General features: G+C 43.9%; 1 protein-coding gene across 1 annotated transcript in view; it reads right to left on the bottom strand.

Annotated features, from left to right (window-relative positions):
• MEI4 (meiotic double-stranded break formation protein 4) overlaps positions 1–17161 on the bottom strand; it is a 113633-nt gene extending 96472 nt beyond the window's left edge. Inside the window, exons 1-2 of the mRNA XM_075923791.2 lie at positions 16383–17161; positions 2254–2502 (exon numbers count right to left, since the gene is read on the bottom strand). Of these exons, the coding sequence (XP_075779906.1) occupies positions 2254–2502; positions 16383–16425 (292 nt within the window). The 5' untranslated portion in view covers positions 16426–17161. The remainder of the gene's footprint in view (positions 1–2253; positions 2503–16382) is intronic.
• Positions 17162–18670: the final 1509 nt, after the last annotated feature.

An 18670-nucleotide genomic window follows, 5' to 3' on the forward strand; every position in this document is an offset into this window, starting at 1 on the left:
TGACGAACACACAGACGTCTGCAGGGGGAGGAATCTCCTGCCCAGTAAAGAATGCCCAGTACTCACAATTTAGTTCTCTCTTTTGCAAGTGTAAATTAACTTGAAACTCCCTTGTAAGAACTGGCGTCACAATGACGGACCAACACAATTTGGCATCTTAGATAAGAAAGAGGATATGGGCCCCTATGGGTATAAAGATGGGTCCAGCAGCACACTTACTCTGAGTGTCAATCTACCATCTATCTGCTGGTCAGGTTAGGTGATTGGCCTCCCGAGGTTTCACGGGGACGCCCACCTCGTATTCGTCTTTCCTAGGAAATGAGGGACCGGCCCTGGCCTGATACGCTGGAGTTGAGAGGCACAGAAGGGGGTAAAAATTGTACCTGGATGTGTCCTTTGTCTTAAGTGTACACATAGACTTAGAGCTCTTTAAAGGTTAAGCTGTCACTTGGTACCATTATTTCTATTTTCTATCTTTATTTCCTTTGTAACCATTTTTTAAAATCTATATTTGCTAGTAGTTAAGAAATAGAGCAATAGCCATTGTAACCATATAATTTATAAGCTTCTTTAATAAACCTGTAACTGTTTAAGCTTTAACCTGACTCCTTCAGTTGCTGTAACAGAACCAAGCACGATTTAAAGAACTCCAGCCGGTCATAGGGAGCAGACACAGGCAGAGCTGGGCATTTGGATCGTGTCGCCTCCAGGGGACAGATCCGTAGGGGCATCCGTCAGCCTTCCCTAGGCTGCCTGCTGCGACGGGACTTCTGTTCTTGCAGCTAAAGACACGGATGTAATAAGCTCTCCCTGAAAACTTTGGGGCGTCTTTCAGCCTGTTGGCTGCCCACCGCGAAGGGACCCCAGTCCTAGTGGTCGAACACACGTACGTAAAACTTCTTGGGGCACCCGTCGGCCTCCCCTAAGGCCGCCCGCTGCGACAGGACCTCATGACCTAGCAGTTGAAGACTCGGGTGTATAACACACACACACTGCCCTGATCATCGTCTGACAGAGACCATGCTGGAGACTCTTGTACATTTCAAAGCAGGAACTGCATTGAGCCCAGAGTCAGCGGGACTTCCCACTGGCCCCAGTGGGGGCTCTTGTACATTTCAAAGGAGGAACGCGGAAGTTCTTATCAACTAGTTGAGTAGTCAATGGAAATTCCATCGACTACTCAACTAGTCAATTAACCACATTTTAACATCCCTAGTCCAAAGAGAAACAAAAATTATTAAAGGTCTAGAAAACATGAGCTATGAGGTGAGGCTAAAGGAATTGGGCTTGTTTAGTATGGAAAAGAGAAGACTGAAAGGGACATGATAGCAGTTTTCAGGTATCTAAAAAGGTGTCACGGGGGAGGAGAGGATTGTTTCCCTTGGCCTTTGATGACAGGACAAGAACCAATGGGCTTAAACTGCAGCAAGGGAGGTTTAGGTTGGACATTAGGAAAAACTTCCTGTCACTGTTAAACATTGGAATAAATTGCCTAGGGAGACTGTAGAATCTCTATCATTGGAGATATTTAAGAGCAGGTTAGACAGACATCTATTAGGGATGGTATAGACTGTGTTTGGTTCTGCCATGAGGGCAGGGGACTGGACTTGATGATCTCTCAAGGTCCCTTCCAGTTCTAGTATTCTATGATTCTACTGCTTAAAACAGAATAATGTTCATGGGATGGGATGGGATGGGATGGGATGGGATGGGATGGGATGGAGAAAGGAAGGTGGGAATATACAAAGAAGGGAAGCAGAGATGTACAAAAAAGAAAATAGTCCAGAAACTGCTAGAATTGAGACTGATCATTTCCCATGGTCCCATACCATTTGTTTACAGCCACCAATCTTTGTTCTCAGTGTTCTGTGCTTTTATCTAGCTCTAGTTTACCCCAAATGTCTTTTAACATCCCAGTAAGCAGTGCACGTGTTGGTAATGCTGCTAGACAATATTGACTTCCCATTGTCTAGCAAATTCTCTGGTTCGGCCCCATGGATGCCAGACTAGAGAGGTTCAATCTGTACTGTGAATAAAGTTCTTTTTATTAATTCTGTGTAAATTCATGTAAAAACTTGACACACCTGTTTTAACAAAGTAGTTTTCCTCCCTGTAAATATTTTGAAAAAAACAACTCCTCACAATTAAAATTCCTTTACCCAGATGCTATTGCTAAGCAAGAATGTTCTGATTTTTTTCAAATGTTAGTAAAGTACATATGGATGTTATTTAAAAATTACTTCAGAGACTTACTGTTTTCCAAGCAGAATCTTGGACAGATCTTGTTCAAAAGAAGTTCCTGACGTAACCTAAGGACTTCAGCTTCTAATGCTTCAACTTTTGATCTCCAATTAAAATCCTGTCCAGAAATAATTTTGGCAAGATGTTCTGTGTATTCTTTGCTGCTTTTTTCTAGAGGTTTAGAGTGAATAATCGCTAAAGCCAGTGCCAACTTCGATATTTTCAAGTACCAGGTTTGATGTTCTTCTCTGTCTTTTATTCCTATCAAATAACAAGAGAGTTACAGTAAGTTTTTGTTCAGTGAGTTATGTATCTCATTTACTGATAGGCTATAATCCACAGTGAGGCTAATTATCTTATTTTTCACGTGACCTTAAATCAGTGAACAATACCACAAATCTTATCACATACAGTATGAAATGAAACATAAAAGTGGCATGCAGACAATGTGAGTAATCAAATTCACTTTGGTAGTTTTAAAGTAACCGTGTAAACAAGTATGGCTTATTTTCAGAAGAAAAATATTTTAGTTAATTTTAAATGCACATTTTATCCCAATACTAAGTTCTAACCTCATGGTTGCAGAATGGATATTGGATCATACATTATTTTGGGAGCCAGCAGGCAGGCACTCTGGCTCAGTCTTGGCTCACAGTGGCTCTCAGCAACTGCCCCCAGCTCCCAAAATGCTTTAAATGCATAGCCACAGCAGGAGTAGCTACTGGGACCTGGCATGAGCTGGGACTGAGCCAGCTTGACTGTGCTCCAAGCTCCTTTCAATGCAGAGCCACAGAGGTTAAATATGTAACCAACAAAATTTTTGTCGGCTACATGATTATCAGATGATATGCTCCCTAACAGTCCTAATAGCTACAAATCAACATATTTTAATGGGCACCAATCAATGAGAATCAATCACTCTAAGAAAGTAGCTAAAATGTGTGAACGCAAAAGATGGTTAATATTAATTTTTAAATTATTCAAATCTATTATTTAAATAATTATGTGCTATTAAATGGCAACAGCACCTACAACATTCTTTGGATAAGAATTCATACTTGTCATAGCGGGGCTTCCCAGCAGGGCAGCGGGAGACCCACACATGATAATGGGGTTGCTCAATAGGATAGCGGGAACCAGGCACACAAAGACAGCGAGGCTGCCTGGCATGGCAGCAGGAGTTGGGTACTGTAGCAAGAACGCAGTGCGAGCAGAGGTGGCGGGGCTGTTGAGCACTGCAGCAGGGGCTGACAGGGCAGGGAGAGACTGCTGGGAGGCCAGCAATTGGGCCAGGGTGGGAGGGGGCTCGTGTCAGGGGAGCCAGAAATGACTTCCCCTGGTCCTACAAAATACCTGATCCAGGACTGGTCAGGTCCCGAGGGTGCCGGGCCAGGGAGGTCCAACCTATATTGCTTCTCCAGAGAGTTAAGTCCAAAGTGAAGAGCTTCTAACGGATCTCTCAAGACTAGGTGACTGGGCCACAAAATGACAGATAAATTTTAATGCTGATAAATTCTAAGTAATGCATATTGGAATGCATAATCCCAACTACACATATAAAATGATGGGAACTAAATTACCTATTACGATTCAAGAAAGAGATTTTGATGTCATTGGGGATAGTTCTCTGAAAACATCCACTCAATGTGCAGCAACAGCCAAAAAAGCAAACAGAATGTTAGGAATCATTTTAAAAGTGATAGAGAATAAGAGAAAAATATCTTATTGCCTCTGTATAAATCCATGAAATAGCCACATCTCGAATACTGTGTGCAGATTAGGCATGTAAAATTTCAATTAATTGGCTAATCGAAAAGTCTATGCAATTCGTCTCGACTATTCAATTAGTTGATAGTGGCGCCTCCGCCTTTGGAAGCAACTTCAAAGGGCTGTGTTGCTACACCTGAAAGGCGAAAGCACTGCAGGGAGCATGGGACGAGTGGGGGCTCAGGTAGGGGCGGCTCAGCGTCTCCAGTTGATCCCAGACTCCATGCAGCGCTGCCGCTTTGAAATGCCACTGAGAGGGTGGGGCCAGGCTCCAGGCAGTGTTTCAAAGTGGCAGCGCCGCATGGAGCCCAGGGTCAGCAGGGGAGTCCCCAGCTGACCCGGGCTGCAAGCAGTGTTTCAAAGTGGCAGCACCGCATGTAGCCTGCGTCAGCTGGGGACCCTGGGCTGCATGTGGCGTTTCAAAGGTGCAGACCCCGGGCTCCACGCAGCGCTGCCACTTTGAAACAGCATGTGCAGCCTTGGCCAGCTGGGGACTCCCAGCTAGCCCACGGCTGCATGTGGCATTTCAAAGCAGCAGCACCACGTGGAGGCCGGGGTCTGGCCCCAGGCTCCAGACAGCGCTGCCAGTTTAAGCATCCTTCCCCCACCACTGCTGCCTCAAGAGGGGGAAGTGACTAGTCAAATAGCGTGTCAACTGCCTGAAAGCATTGGCTTATCGGACAGTTGACTCGTCATTCACATCCCTATGCAGACGTGCTCACCTCATCTCAAAAAAGATACACTGGTATTGGAAAAAGTTCAGAAAAGGGCAACATCATGATTAGGGGTTTGGAGACGCTGCAACATCAGGAGATATATATTATGTGGATGCTGCCCACGTAACAGTGAGCTACATATGTATCCCACAATGTTAAACAGGTTGAGATCGCCTGCTTTAAATCTACCCGTAGAAAAGCAGCAGCCTGGTGTCAGTGAACTGCCAACACTGACCCACAGTTATCCATTTCCTTGCCAATTGCCAAACACATAGCATACAAGAGAGTTTTACATTATCTCAAGGCTAAAAAAACTTCAAGAGCCAGTAATACAAATAGATGAAGATGAAATTGAGCTGGCATTAACAAATACTAAGCTTTAGTTTCAGAGCACTGAAGCTATACAGCTTCCTTTAATATTAATGGAACTATGAAGCTAAATCATTGCACGGTGAAGCTAAAATTTGTCCAGTAGCCACCTTTCATGTCAATATTAGCAAAGCAGGTCCAGGGAAGTCCAAACGTTTCTGTTGCTCCACTGTACTTCCACTCCCTGAGAAAAATTAATTATTGTATAGACCTATGGTATAAGAAACCACTGATGGTAGGATACAAATTGAAAGTGTTAACATTTCCTAACATTATTTTCTTGCTGATATTCCTTCCTTTTGATAGCTATGTTTACTATAATTGGTTAACCCAAAGCCAAGATCATGTACTTTCTTGGGCATTTATATATTTTGCAAATTGCATTAGAGATTCCGAGATGATAAATTGTAATTTAAAAAAATGTAGGAACATACAAATGCACAATAAGTTAACCTCTTGAAATTAATTCAATCATTGTAGAAGATGAATGATATTATGAGAGAAAATATGTTATCCAATTTACCAGCTAATTATTTAGGGCAATTTTACTGCACACTAAGGACTCAAATACATTTATCAATCATTTCTGGAAGACTTGACAATATAATGAAAACAAACAATATAACAAATTTGCTTGTTTTAACTCTACAACGGTTAAAAGACATAGAAGAGAGTGCAGTACAGTACATATTTTCATTTTCTCCTACTACTTTCTTTTGGTTTTGTACTGGAGTTTAACTATTATGCACAATGAAAACTCTTTTCCATAGCTAAAGAAACAAGTAAAATAACTGGTTTTTAGAAGCTGAATGCTTCAGAGAAAAAACTATGCATGGCACAGAATTATTTCCCTAAAACATGGTTTCACTTTGAGGTGTCGTCATTTCTGCATAACTTTAACAGTTTGCTCTCAGCAAGTTTTCAGTTATATCTGAGAACTTCAGTAGAAAAAACTAAAATGTTTCTAAGCTTTACTCTGTTTAGCCCTACAAAGTTATGTATAGTTCTGGGACAGCAAACTGGATTTTTTTCCTGATTAATACATAAACAGAAGATTTTTGGAGTTTCCTTCCCCAACTGGAGGACTGTGTGTGTCCACAACTCTACTGCCTTCAAATTTATGATCTAAATTACACTTGTGTTACCACACTGAAACTACAGAGCTGCACAGATGTAACAAACGACAATAATTAAAATAGCAAAATCTTCTACCGCAAATCTGAAAGCTGCTCTGAATGGATCTCCATAGGATAAGAGTCAATGGGGACCAACACAGGAGTCCATCTGTGAAAATCACTTTGCAAAATAAGGATCTTTATTACTAGGGTAACACGCACAGAAAGCACAACTACTGACCTACAGATCCAAAGCTGAATTTGCAAGGCTGGCAGGTAGGGGAAAAAAATCTTCTAAACTGAATACATTTCATATGAAAATTACGAAGACAATAACATGGAATCCCACAAAATCTATTTTTAGAAAGTTATTTTGCAGAGCAAAACTATATATTTGAAGGGAGAGGGGAAGTTGGTGGAGGAGGCAGTTAGTGCTGGTTTCATTGTACTGACTGAGTGTTTTGTTTCCTTGACTGAACTTGGAAAACATTTACTTCTGCTGCATCTGGAGTCTCTTGTTTTTATGTAATTAAAGTTTCAAATACAAATTGCTCTCTGCTTGATGTGCTATGTGTCCTGATCTCATGTTAACAAGCCCTTGAATTCCAAATTTGCTGATATAAAAGTATATTTACCTTGGTGCCTCTAGTTTCTATCTTTTTTTGAGCCAGCAATAATGGCTATGTCCATTCACTAACACGATGATCTCAAAATATATTTTGGTTATGGTTAGAGATGGATATGGTTAAAAAGAAAATATAAACATTTTTAAAGATAATCTCATTGCAATTGTGTAAGATACATTAATGTTAAACTGAGAAGTCCAATTTAGGAAATTAGAAGGTTTTATATATACCTTGTTGATGAATTTTGTTTTAGTTCTAGGTGCCAGCAACTACAACCACACTGAGTAGATTAAGGCTACGTCTACACTGCAGGCTTTTTGCGCAAGAACGGCCGTTCTTTCACAAAATCTTACAGTGTCTACACTGCACATGCTTTCTTGCGCTAGTAAGGCATTGGAACAAAGGGCTTTTTGCACAAGAGTTATTCCTCTCCCCACGAGGAATAATCCCTCTTGCACAAGAGCTCTTGAGCAAGAAGGCAGTGCGGATGGGCAACAGGGGCTTCTTGCGTAAGAAACCACTACGGGTAAAATGGCCATCAGAGCTTTCTTGCGCAAGACAGAATCCACACCACCATGGATGCTCGTGCGCGAAAGCACATCTCTTGCGCAAAAGCACATAGCAGTGTGGACATGCTCTTGCGCAAGAACTCTTGCGCAAAACAGTTCTTGCGCAAGAAGCCTGCAGTGTAGACGTAGCCTAGAAGCCTTGTTCAGGGACATCCTCAGGATTTATGGGGCCCTATGCAGTACTATTAAACTGATGCCCCAATGCCCAATGGCAGTTTAAGGGGGGGGGGGGGCAGAAGATGATGATTTTATAGAGATGTGACTTTATAATTTTCAGCAACACACAAATGAAATATTTTAAAGCCAATTTTAAACTAAGGTTTTGCAGACTAACACAGTAAATTCACAGTCTGAAAGGGGTAGCCATGTTACTCTATAACTGTAAAAATACTGAGCAGTCCTGTGGCACCTTAGAGATGGCCATGAGCTTTTGTGGGTAAAACCCACTTCACCAGATGAGTTAGAGTGGAAATTACAGAATCCAGAATATAAGTAACTTTTTGTTGTTATATGTCAGGGCCAGTATTAATAAAGCTAATTAAGGCGGGGTGGATGTGTATCACTCACAGCGTGATATGGAGATGGGAATACCAAAAGCAGAGAAATTGCCCTCATAGTGTGTTAACTAGGAATATGAATGGTTAACTGGTAAGCATCACCCTTAATGGGGGGTCTGGCCCAGGGCAGAAGCAGGGGTAATCCCCTCCCATGCTCACTATAGCAACAGGGGCCAGAGTGACCTGGTAGTCTGCACTGCTCCACCCCATCATCTTCTCCCAGACTGCTGTGCTCCACTTCACGACAGCAGCGGGAAGCGGAGCTCCCTTGGTTCAGGGTATTCTGCTTCCTCCTGCCAAGGAGAAGCAAAGCACCATGGGCTGGGAGATGGCAGTGGGCAGAGCAGGCTGCTGTGGTGGGGGTGGTGACCCCTGCTACTGACCCATGTCAAGACCCCCAGGTTAATTCCCTAGGCCATCCTGGACTCTGCAACTTCCATCCATAGGACACTGAAGCAGCTGCTGTGGGGACCCCCAAAGAACAGGGCAGCTGCCCCAAACCATCCTATGGGCGGGGACGGCTCTGCTAATACTAAAGTTAGACTTACCAGCCTTTAACCACAAAGGTCACCTCTGGAGTAGGGATGTAAAATCCTGTTTGATCTTAGTTAACCAATTAAAGGTGAGTGGAAGGGGGTGCCCACTCTATCCTAGCTGGAGCAGCCCCTGCCTGCAGGGCACCCAAACCCACCACAGACAGATCCTACTCTGAATGCCAGAGCAGCCCATGTCTGTGACAGACACCCCAAAGGGCTGGAGCACCCCATACCCACAGCAAGCAGGGAGCTGCTCCAGCCACCACTGATTATCTGGAACCAATAAACATCACCTGTTAAGGGTGGTGCTTTATGGTTAACCAGTTAACCTTTCACATCCCTACTCTGAAGCCTTCTTTAAAAAAATTAGTGTTATGTTAGCTACCATTTAGTCATGCATGACAGAGGCTGATTTAAGCAATAGATTATGTATCACCATTTGTAGAATTGCCTTTCTCCTTGTGGATTCAAGGACTAGCTGCTCCAAGCAGTCACTGATGGTCTCTACAAATTTTATCTCAGCATCTCATCCTGTGCTGACATGTACCCAGTCAATACGGAGATAGCTGAAATCCCTCATTATTACTGAGTTTTCTGTTTTTGTGGTTGTCTGTATTAGGACACTAAAATAACATTTAAATAAACTTGGTGTAATTGGTGCAACTAGCATGATGCTGGTGTTTTATTTATATGAATAATAATAATGGAACAGCTGCATAAATCAGGATGGACTCAAATCCATCTTATGTTCCAATTAAGCAGCTTCTTGTGTATAAATGTGTATTTATACATTGTTATTTAAAAACAATATCATTAAGATATGCATTTTGGATATGTTTGTTAAGAGAAACTAAATCAGTTTTATTAACTTGAGCCCAAAATGAAAGTTCCAACATACTCATCTTTTTACGTGGTAAGCATGTTCAGTAGTTTTGCAAGATTATAAAGATTAAAATATTAGATCAAATCTTGATCAAAAGGTGATCTTATACCATCGAGCACTTCAACCCTAAAGTTATTTTAGGTTTTTAAAATAAATAATTTATTTTAAACAAGAACAAGAATGGTTTCCTTACTTTGAAAGCTATTTAAAAAAAAATACTCTTCACCATATGTCAGAACCCATGCTCTAGCCTGAACAAAAACATCTAGAAAGCCCCATTTATTTTCAGCATCTTTGCATGAGTCAAACTCAGGACTAGGCTACACTAGAACTTTATTTCAATACAGACATCTCTCTCAGGGGTGTGAAAAATCCACACTCAAGAGACACAGCTATACCAAACTAATCCCAGGTACAGATCAGCGCTAGGTCCATGGAAGAATTCTTCTGTCAATTTAGTTACCATTTCCCAAGGAGATGGATTATCTATGCTGAGGGGAGAAGCCCTCTCGGTTGATATAGGCAGAGATTGCACTGAAGCACCATAGCTGCACTGATGCACAACCCTCAGTTGACATAGTCTCTGAAAGTCATTGCCATACATTTTTTCTCGCTGTGTACACAAATGATACATGAATTAAGAATCCAAATTTTACATTAAAAAATGAGTAAGGCCACTGACTTTCAACAAGGCTTAGACATCAAAGTATTTACGCCTTTTGAAAATAAGACTTGGGATCCAAAAATCACACCCCTTTGAACATTTTTACTTACACATTGAATAACCAAAAAAATCAAATCCATAAGGCAATCATCAACATTATATGTAAAATTGTAATAAAAAGAACACCTCTATTAAAAAGTTTACAAAAGCAAGCATTTAAAAGTTACCCAAAAAACAGAATTAAGGATGCATGGATCACCTTAGTTTGCCTCACATGCAAGAGACATTCATTTAGACTGAAGGAATGTGAGAAAATTTTAGTACAAAGTTATATTTTTCCTCCTCAAAAAGTTTATCTATTCCTATTTTAACATGCTTAAAGGAAGAGCTTTATCACCCATAAAAATAATGTAGCTACTGTAAGTCTATGATATATCTTCAATTAATTCCAGAAGTTTGGACAGATTTGGCCTATTGCTTTTTGATCAGATTCAGCTGACAGGTTTTCTAGCTATAATGCCTCTGACATATTGTGTTTAGTGACATGCCCGCTAGAGAAATGTCATAGCAAATTTTACATATAAGACTATGTAGTCACTCAAGAGTTCAAGCCCCTCAATAATTGAACAGACTTTAAAAGTGTTGAGGCAAGGGAGCGTGTGTGCAATACCAGAGCCTTATAGAAATAAAAGATTTTTTTTGGTTTTATTCCCATTAGAATAGGCCAAATATCAAAATCCTAATGTAGCTTGAGATTTCTGATCAATTTTAAATGATGTATATTCTCCCTATCAGCCCTTTTTCCTTTTATCTCCCCCAACAAGATCTCTTTGGTGTGTCATTTAGAATGATACCTCCAGAATATGGCATGCACCATTACTGCAAATTTCTACTGCACACACACACACACACTGGGATGTTGTCCCATAAAGTTCACTATTTGGAAACTAAAAAATGACTCAATGGTGCAGGCTTCTAATCTACCCTAGATTTTCACTTTCTAAAAGCAAGATGGTAGTTTTTATTGAAATGGCCCCAAACCTCTTCTTTGGAGACATACAATTACATTTCTTTTCATAGCTTTGTAAAACAGTTTCTATAACAAGTCCTGTATCATTTACCAATTTCATGCCTGCTTCTAATCTCCCTTTGGATAAACTATAACTTCACTCTAAGAAAACACAACATTATATAATAGACATAATTGATTCACACCTGCTTTTTTTTAGTTATTTTACCATTATCTTTGCAAATGAATCTGGACTGACATATTAAAAAGGCTTTTGTTGATAGATAAATAAGAAGTGAGCAGAAGTCATTATGACTAAAAGTCAAGATCCAGAGAAAGGGGAAGAATACACAGAAACAAAGAAAGTCAGTACTAAAAAAAAGTAAAACAGAAGAGAAGAGACTACCAACAGAAAGTGTCTCTTTGGAACTTAAATGAAGAAAAAGGACTGTGTTTACAAAAACCTGTTGAGGCTTTTGGAAATTGCATTTTCCTTTCTGTTTGAACAGTGCCATATTAGAACATGGTAGAATACAGCACACTCCGCATACTCAAGGAAATACTCTACTTACAGAAGATCTTTATGATTCCTACTTAATCTTTCTCTTTATTTTGATGAATTTGAGGATTACTCTCACAAATAAAGGATACAATCCTGTAACTGAGAGACACTCTGAATTTCTCCATCTCCAATAGCAAATCAATACACTGACGAAAACCCCATTAACCTCTTCCTTATGTCATTCTCTCAGTGTTACCTCCCTGTTTGAATCCCTCCTCCAAGCAAATAATGTTTAAGTTTATCATCTTCATCTTCAAACTTTTGACAGTCTGTTTTTCCTTTCTTACCTGACTCTCTCTTTTCTCATTGCCCCACCCATTATGGCAGCCTTGATCCTTCGTCTTCTATGAAGCCACAGTTCCACAATGAATGCCCTATCCTGAACTGGCTGCAAAGCAGGCCCCTAATCTCTTCTCCTTCAACCCTTCCCTACTAGGTTCATTTTTAACATGACACCTATAAGAAATCAACCAGTCCAGCAAATGGGGATAACTAATAATGAAAACATTGAGGCTGTGTCTAGACTGGCCAGTTTTTCCGGAAAATCAGCCGCTTTTCCGGAAAAACTTGCCAGCTGTCTACACTGGCCGCTTGAATTTCCGCAAAAGCACTGACGATCTCATGTAAGATTGGCAGTGCTTTTGCAGAAATACTATGCTGCTCCCGTTCGGGCAAAAGTCTTTTTCTTAAAAACTTTTGTGCGAAAGGGCCAGTGTAGAGATTTGTTTTCCACAAAAAAGCCCCGATCGCGAAAATGGCGATCGGGGCTTTTTTGCGGAAAAGTGCGTCTAGATTGGCCATGGACGCTTTTCCGCAAAAAGTGCTTTTGCGGAAAAGCGTCCTGCCAATCTAGACGCGCTTTTCCGAAAATGCTTTTAACGGAAAACTTTTCCGTTAAAAGCATTTCCGGAAAATCATGCCAGTGTAGACGTATCTTGATGGTATGTTTTCTCTTTTCACCCAACCCATCTCTTCGCTTGTTTTCTTAGGTTGTGAGCTCTTTGGGACTTGATGTGTCTCACTGTACAGTTGGACAATGCCTAGCACACTGTGAACACAACAGCAATGGAAATAAACAGTAAAATACAGCAAATATTAGTTTGTTCTTTTATCTTAAGAGCAAAGGTGTCAAAAGGATGCCAGATTTATTTCCTGAAGTACAATCAATCCCCATTTCAATATTTAAAAGAAAAAAGTTCCTTCACTTTCCATTTACCCTCTCAATAAATAATTTTTCAGGTGCCTTGATCTTTACCTTAATCTTAAGAAATGGTTAGTGTTTCTCCCCTCACAAGCCCTCCCTATAGCACTGAAAGAGTCAAGCCTATTGAATGTAGATATATTGACTTATCTTTAAAATATGTTACCAGATTTGTGATGTGACACATTACTTGACTTCATTAAAAATAGACTAAATAGACTAAATTCTGTGTTACTCACATTACTGTCAAAGAGTGTCTCATTTCTAAACAAACTTCTGCACTTTAACTCTAAAAATGCAAATAAATTCCATCTCAAACTTTTGCTTTTTTTAATCTAATTTATAACAAACTGTTATAATTTATTTTTTCCACGGGAAATGGAAGATATAAGTCCTATACAGGCAGTCCCCGGGTTACGTACAAGATAGGGACTGTAGGTTTGTTCTTAAGTTGAATCTGTATGTAAGTCGGAACTGGCGTCCAGATTCAGCGGCTGCTGAAACTGACCGCCAGTTCTGACTTACATACAGAATCAACTTAAGAACCCCTGGCGTCCCCAAGTCAGCTGCTGCTGAAACTGATCAGCAGCTGATTCCAGGAAGCCCAGGGCAGAGCAACTCTGCCTCGGGCTTCCTGTAGTCAGCGCTGGTCAGTTTCAGCAGAAGCTGACTTGGGGACGCCTGGGGCAGAGCAGCTGGGGTGCTGCTGGGTTGCTCCAGTAGCGCCGCTCCTCGGTGCTACTGGACCAACCCAGCAGCACCCCATCCGCTCTGCCCCAGGCGTCCTGATTCAGCCGCTGCTGAAACTGACCAGCAGCGGCTGAATCAGGACCTGGGGCAGAGCAGCTAGGGTGCTGCCGGGTTGGTCCAGTAGTGCCCAGAGCGGCGCTGCAGGACCAATCGGCAGCGCCCCAGCTGCTCTGCCCCAGGGTCCAAAACAAAAGCCTGGTCTGCTGGGGGGGGGGGGGGCACACTAGCTGCGCCCCCGCCCCCCAGCAGACCAGGGACACGGGGAGCAGAGCTGCAGCGGCAGCGGGGTGCCGCGCCTCTGAGGCTTTGCTCTGGCAAAGTCTCAGAGGCGCGGGACCCGCCGCGGCTGCCGCTTCAGTCCCGGTGCCTGTGGTCTGCTGGGGACGGTCCCCAGCAGACCACAGGCACCGGGACTGAAGCGGCAGCAGCGGCGGTTCCCCACGCTTCTGAGGCTTTGCTCTGGCAAAGCCTCAGAAGCGCGGGAACCCGCCCGGTGCCCCTGGTCTGCTGGACACGGTCTCCAGCAGACCAGGGGCACCGGAGCAGCTTACGAACGGGGCTCTCTCGCCCCGGAGCTCGCAGGTAGCAATCCGCCACCTCGACCTCCGGGGCGAGAAAGCCCCGTTCGTAAGTGCGGATCCGACATAAGTCGGATCCGCGTAAGTCGGGGACTGCCTGTATATAGAACACACATACCAATTTTCAGTGCAGAAAAAGAAGTGTTTTAATAAAGTTACAGGGAACAGAACTTTGTTGCATTAACTCCCATTTTAAACTTTAAATAAGCTGGTGGACACCGTCATTATTTATGCATCACTATATTAGTAGCTGTAGACATAATTATCCAAGTGAACACCGACAAGCTTATAAAAGTTTAAATTTTAACAAGAATCTTTTGAGATCTTGACCAATTACAAATTTACCATATTTATGCCTGTTAGTTAATGAGTTTCCTCTTATTAGAGATAAGTTTGCCAGAATTTTTAAGGCCAAGATTCTCTACTCTGTTTTACTCATTTTTTTGTCATTTTAACTCTACAGAACTGTAACATAGGATTGATTGGAGATGAGAGACTGGCTGTAGAAGAAGTTAGAAATGAGATAAGGAACTGTAATAATTGACTAATGTACAGTAGCTAGATTCAGTCCTGAAAATGTCATGTGGCAATGGCAAAACAAGCATAACTGGAAGAGGTACTGGAGATTTTTTTAAATGTGCATGTTTTGGCAGATGGAATATTGATGTAGAAATAAATGCAGATTCCTCTGGTTTAAAACTGATATAAGAGGATGTAGAGTGAGATGTTGGCTGCAGACAGGGTTTTTTCAACCATCTAATCACACAAATCCAAACACTCTTGCCCTGACTGCTACCCAGCCTCTTTCCCAGGAGCCATGCTCCTTTCTGCCCCTTCTCCCTCCATCTCCACTCTCCCCTCTGTTTGCTCTCCTCCACTGTCACCAGGATGGGGCAAAGGGTCGGGGTGCGGGCTCTGGGCTGGAGCCAAGTGGTTTAGGATGTGGCAGGGAGCTTTGGGAAGAGCCCGGAAACAAGTGCTGGGGTGTAGGTGGAGTGCACGCTCCGGGGGGGGGGGGAGGTTAGCTGAAAGAGGGTGTTTAAGTCTGGGATACAGAAGGGGAGTGAGGTGGTGCATGCTCCATTCAAGTGGCATTTAACTTGGGTGGCTCCCTTTCAGCACTGTTATGGCAGACTGTTTGCCTGCCCTAGCTCCTGGAAGCTACTGGCACATCCCTGTGGGGGGCCTAATGGGGTGTGTGGGAGGAGGGGAGGGAGCAAACGATTCTACCTGATGCTCCTGCCTGTAGTTGCCACCCCCATGGCTGCTATACCTACTGGCCACATTTCCCTTCCAATAGAAGCTGTAAAATCAGTGCTTGGGGTGGGGCAATGTGCAGAGATACCCTGCTCCCACAGAGCTGTACCAGCTGCTTCCAGGAGTGCCACAGGGTCAGAGCAGGTGGGAAGCCTTCCTGCCTTAGCCTCCTCTGCACTGCTGAACTTTAAGGGATTCAAAGTCTCCCAGATGTCTCCTAGAGACTATGGGGGGAGTCAGAGCCCAATTCCAAGAGACGCCCAGTGAGGGTTGAATGTAGTATTCGTCACCTACCTCAGAGCAATTACTGGGATCAGAATCAGCTGACAACTCATAGCAGGAGATCAGTGCATATAGCATGAAAACTGTATCCAACTGATAGAAACATGGAAGGATCTAAGGTCTGTACCTCTGGCCAATCCTCTAGCCATAAAAATGGTGTGCGGACGTAAACAAATATCAGGAGATTTACGGGGATCTACCAATTGAAAGGGCACCGAAAATTTCTACAAGCAGAAGACCTGGGATTTGCACAGGACGGCGGGCGCCTAATCTTATGGGAAAAAAAAAAGAATTCCTGTGATCTTTACCGATAATGCCCAAATAGCCGGGGCCGCGCCCCCTCCGGCAAGAGGGGCAGCCTCCCAGATCCCTGTGCTAGCGCCTCGGGGTGGAGGGGTTCAGATCTGGCGCGCCGGTGGCACCTCCTGCAGCCGCCGGGCCTCCCTTCTGAGCAAGGCCCACCCCGGCCTTGCGCGCAGCCCCCCCCCCCCCGAGAGAGCCGGCCCGCCCGCGGGGCTGCCAGCCGTGCCGAGGGCGCGCCCGGGCCTGCGGCTGATCTGCAGGGCCAACGCGGCGGCGCTCGGGGCCCGCCCGGCCTCATCCTCGGCCCCGTCGGGGCAGCGCCGCTCGGGCCGCCGATCGGAGCCTCGCCGGGCGTCGCGGCCGCATGGCGCTTGCGCCCCGGCAGGCAGCCACCCACCTGCGGAAGAGCCCGGCCCGCCCGCGCTGCCGGCCGGCTCCATCGAAGGCCTCCGGGCTCGGAGCCGCCCTCGCGTTCCCCGCCTCACTCGGCCCCGCGCTGGCGCGAGCAGCCCCCACGCGGCAGGGGGCAGGCGGGACCGGCTGTGGCTGCCCGTGGTGTCCGCTCCCTACGCGGGCCGCTCAGGCGGGAGAGCTAATGGGGGGTAACGTGTCCCTGTCACCCCACTGAGGGGGGAGCATGGCCCTGCTCTGCTCTGCACAGGTGAAGCCTCCCTTAATTCCTGGGGAATCGGCAGCTGCGCCCAGTATCAGTAAAACCTCAACCAGCTAACCTCCTGCACCCCCCACCTACTCCCCTAGTTTATGAGTCTGCTCTGTTAGTGGTCTACTGCTGCTCCACTCATTACACTAGATGGCCTGGGTCTCTCTCTTTTCCAGGCCCTGATGTGCTGCCCACCAGCCCTTCTTAAAATTCCATACAGGCTAAACTCCACCGCCCTGTGTGGGCAGAGAAACAGCTACCCGATTTCCCCTCATTTTGTTTATCTTGCTAGACTCCGGTATCTATCACCTGAAATGTCCCTGCTCATGATATTTTGGTGTTGACACAAATATATTACCACAGTACCTTTCTTCTCTTGGAGAGGAGGCACTTAAATTTAAGGGCTACGTCTAGATTGCATCCCTTTTTCGTAAAAGGGATGCAAATTAGACTTATCGCAATTGCTAATGAAGCGGGGATTTAAATCTCCCCTGCTTCATTAGCATAAAAATGGCTGCCGCTTTTTTCCGGCACAGAGTTTTGCCGGAAAAAAGCACCAGTCTAGACGCGGATCTTTAGGAAAATAAAGCCTTTTCCAAAAGATCCCTTATCCCTCTTAAAATAAGGAATCTTTCGGAAAAGGCTTTATTTTCTGAAAGATCCGCGTCTAGACTGGTGCTTTTTTCTGGCAAAGCTCAGTGCCGGAAAAAAGCGGCAGCCATTTTTATGCTAATGAAGCGGGAAGATTTAAATCCCCGCTTCATTAGCAATTGCGATATGTCTAATTTGCATCCCTTTTACGAAAAAGGGATGCAATCTAGACGTAGCCATGCTGTGTCTACTGACCTTATCCAGCTATTGTCCCTTATCTTATGTTTAGATTGAAAGCTCTTTGGAATCATTTTGTTCTGCCTAGCGCTGTCGTTCTCATCCATTGGTCCACAGGAACATTGTCCAAAGTCACACAGCGTGAGCAGGCACCACAGTTAGGCTGTTTTATGCCGTGTTCACAAGCACGCAGCGCTTCATCCATAGCGTCACCTAGGACGCAACCGCATTGTGTTGCCACTAACTTTCATCTGAGGCTCTGAGCGTCAATGTAGCTGCTGCCGTCGTGCTGAGCAGCTGCTGTGTCATTCATCGTGTGCTACATGTGCTGTTTTCCAGGTGTGATATAGTTTGTTTATAATGGCAACGACAGGAAGAAATGTCAAGCGCAAGTATTCAGAAGACTACATCAAATTCAGCTTCACTTATCAAGAAAAAGAAGGCGGGGATTTGCCACAATGTGTTATTTGTTTCAAAGTCTTAGGGAATGACTCAATGAAGCTGGCTAAGCTGAAACTCCATCTCGGAAAGTGTCACCCCAACTTGTTGCAAAACCATGAAGATTATTTTGAGCGGCGGTTATCAGGTCTGAAACAGAAGCGCCTCAACTCAACAAGTGCATTCTACAATAAGACAAGCAATGCAGTGCGCGCTTCCTACATTGTTGCATACAAAGTTGCACAGGCCAAGAAGCCTGTAAAGCATTGTAAGCAACTTGTGCAAAAGAGATGGTGCGGCTTGTTCTTGGCGAGGAAGCTGAATGATATATCTGTGTCTAATGACACAGTATCAAGACGGATAAATGAGATATCTCAGAACATCAGTGAGCAAGTTGTGGATGAAATAAAGAAGTCTCCATTGTTTGCCATATAATTGGATGAATCGACCAACGTCGCATTGTGCTCTCGGCTATTGGTGTTTACACAATACATGGTTGAGGGAGACTTCAAAGATGAGTTTCTTTTTTGTAAGATTCTTGATACTACCACAAAGGCTCAGGTTGTGATGGAAATTGTTAACAATCTCTTTGAAGTACATGGTCTGGATTGGGTAAATCTTGTGGGTGTCACCATTGATGGTGCACTTGCCATGCTGGGCTCAAGATCGGGCTTCCAAACGCTTGTGAAACAGTGCGCTCCGATGGTAACCGGAGTTCATTGCTTCATTCATAGGGAAGCTTTGGTGTTAAAAACATT

The sequence above is a fragment of the Pelodiscus sinensis genome, chromosome 3, assembly GCF_052426305.1.
Source record: "Pelodiscus sinensis isolate ZL-2025 chromosome 3, ASM5242630v1, whole genome shotgun sequence".
NCBI lineage: Eukaryota > Metazoa > Chordata > Testudines > Trionychidae > Pelodiscus > Pelodiscus sinensis.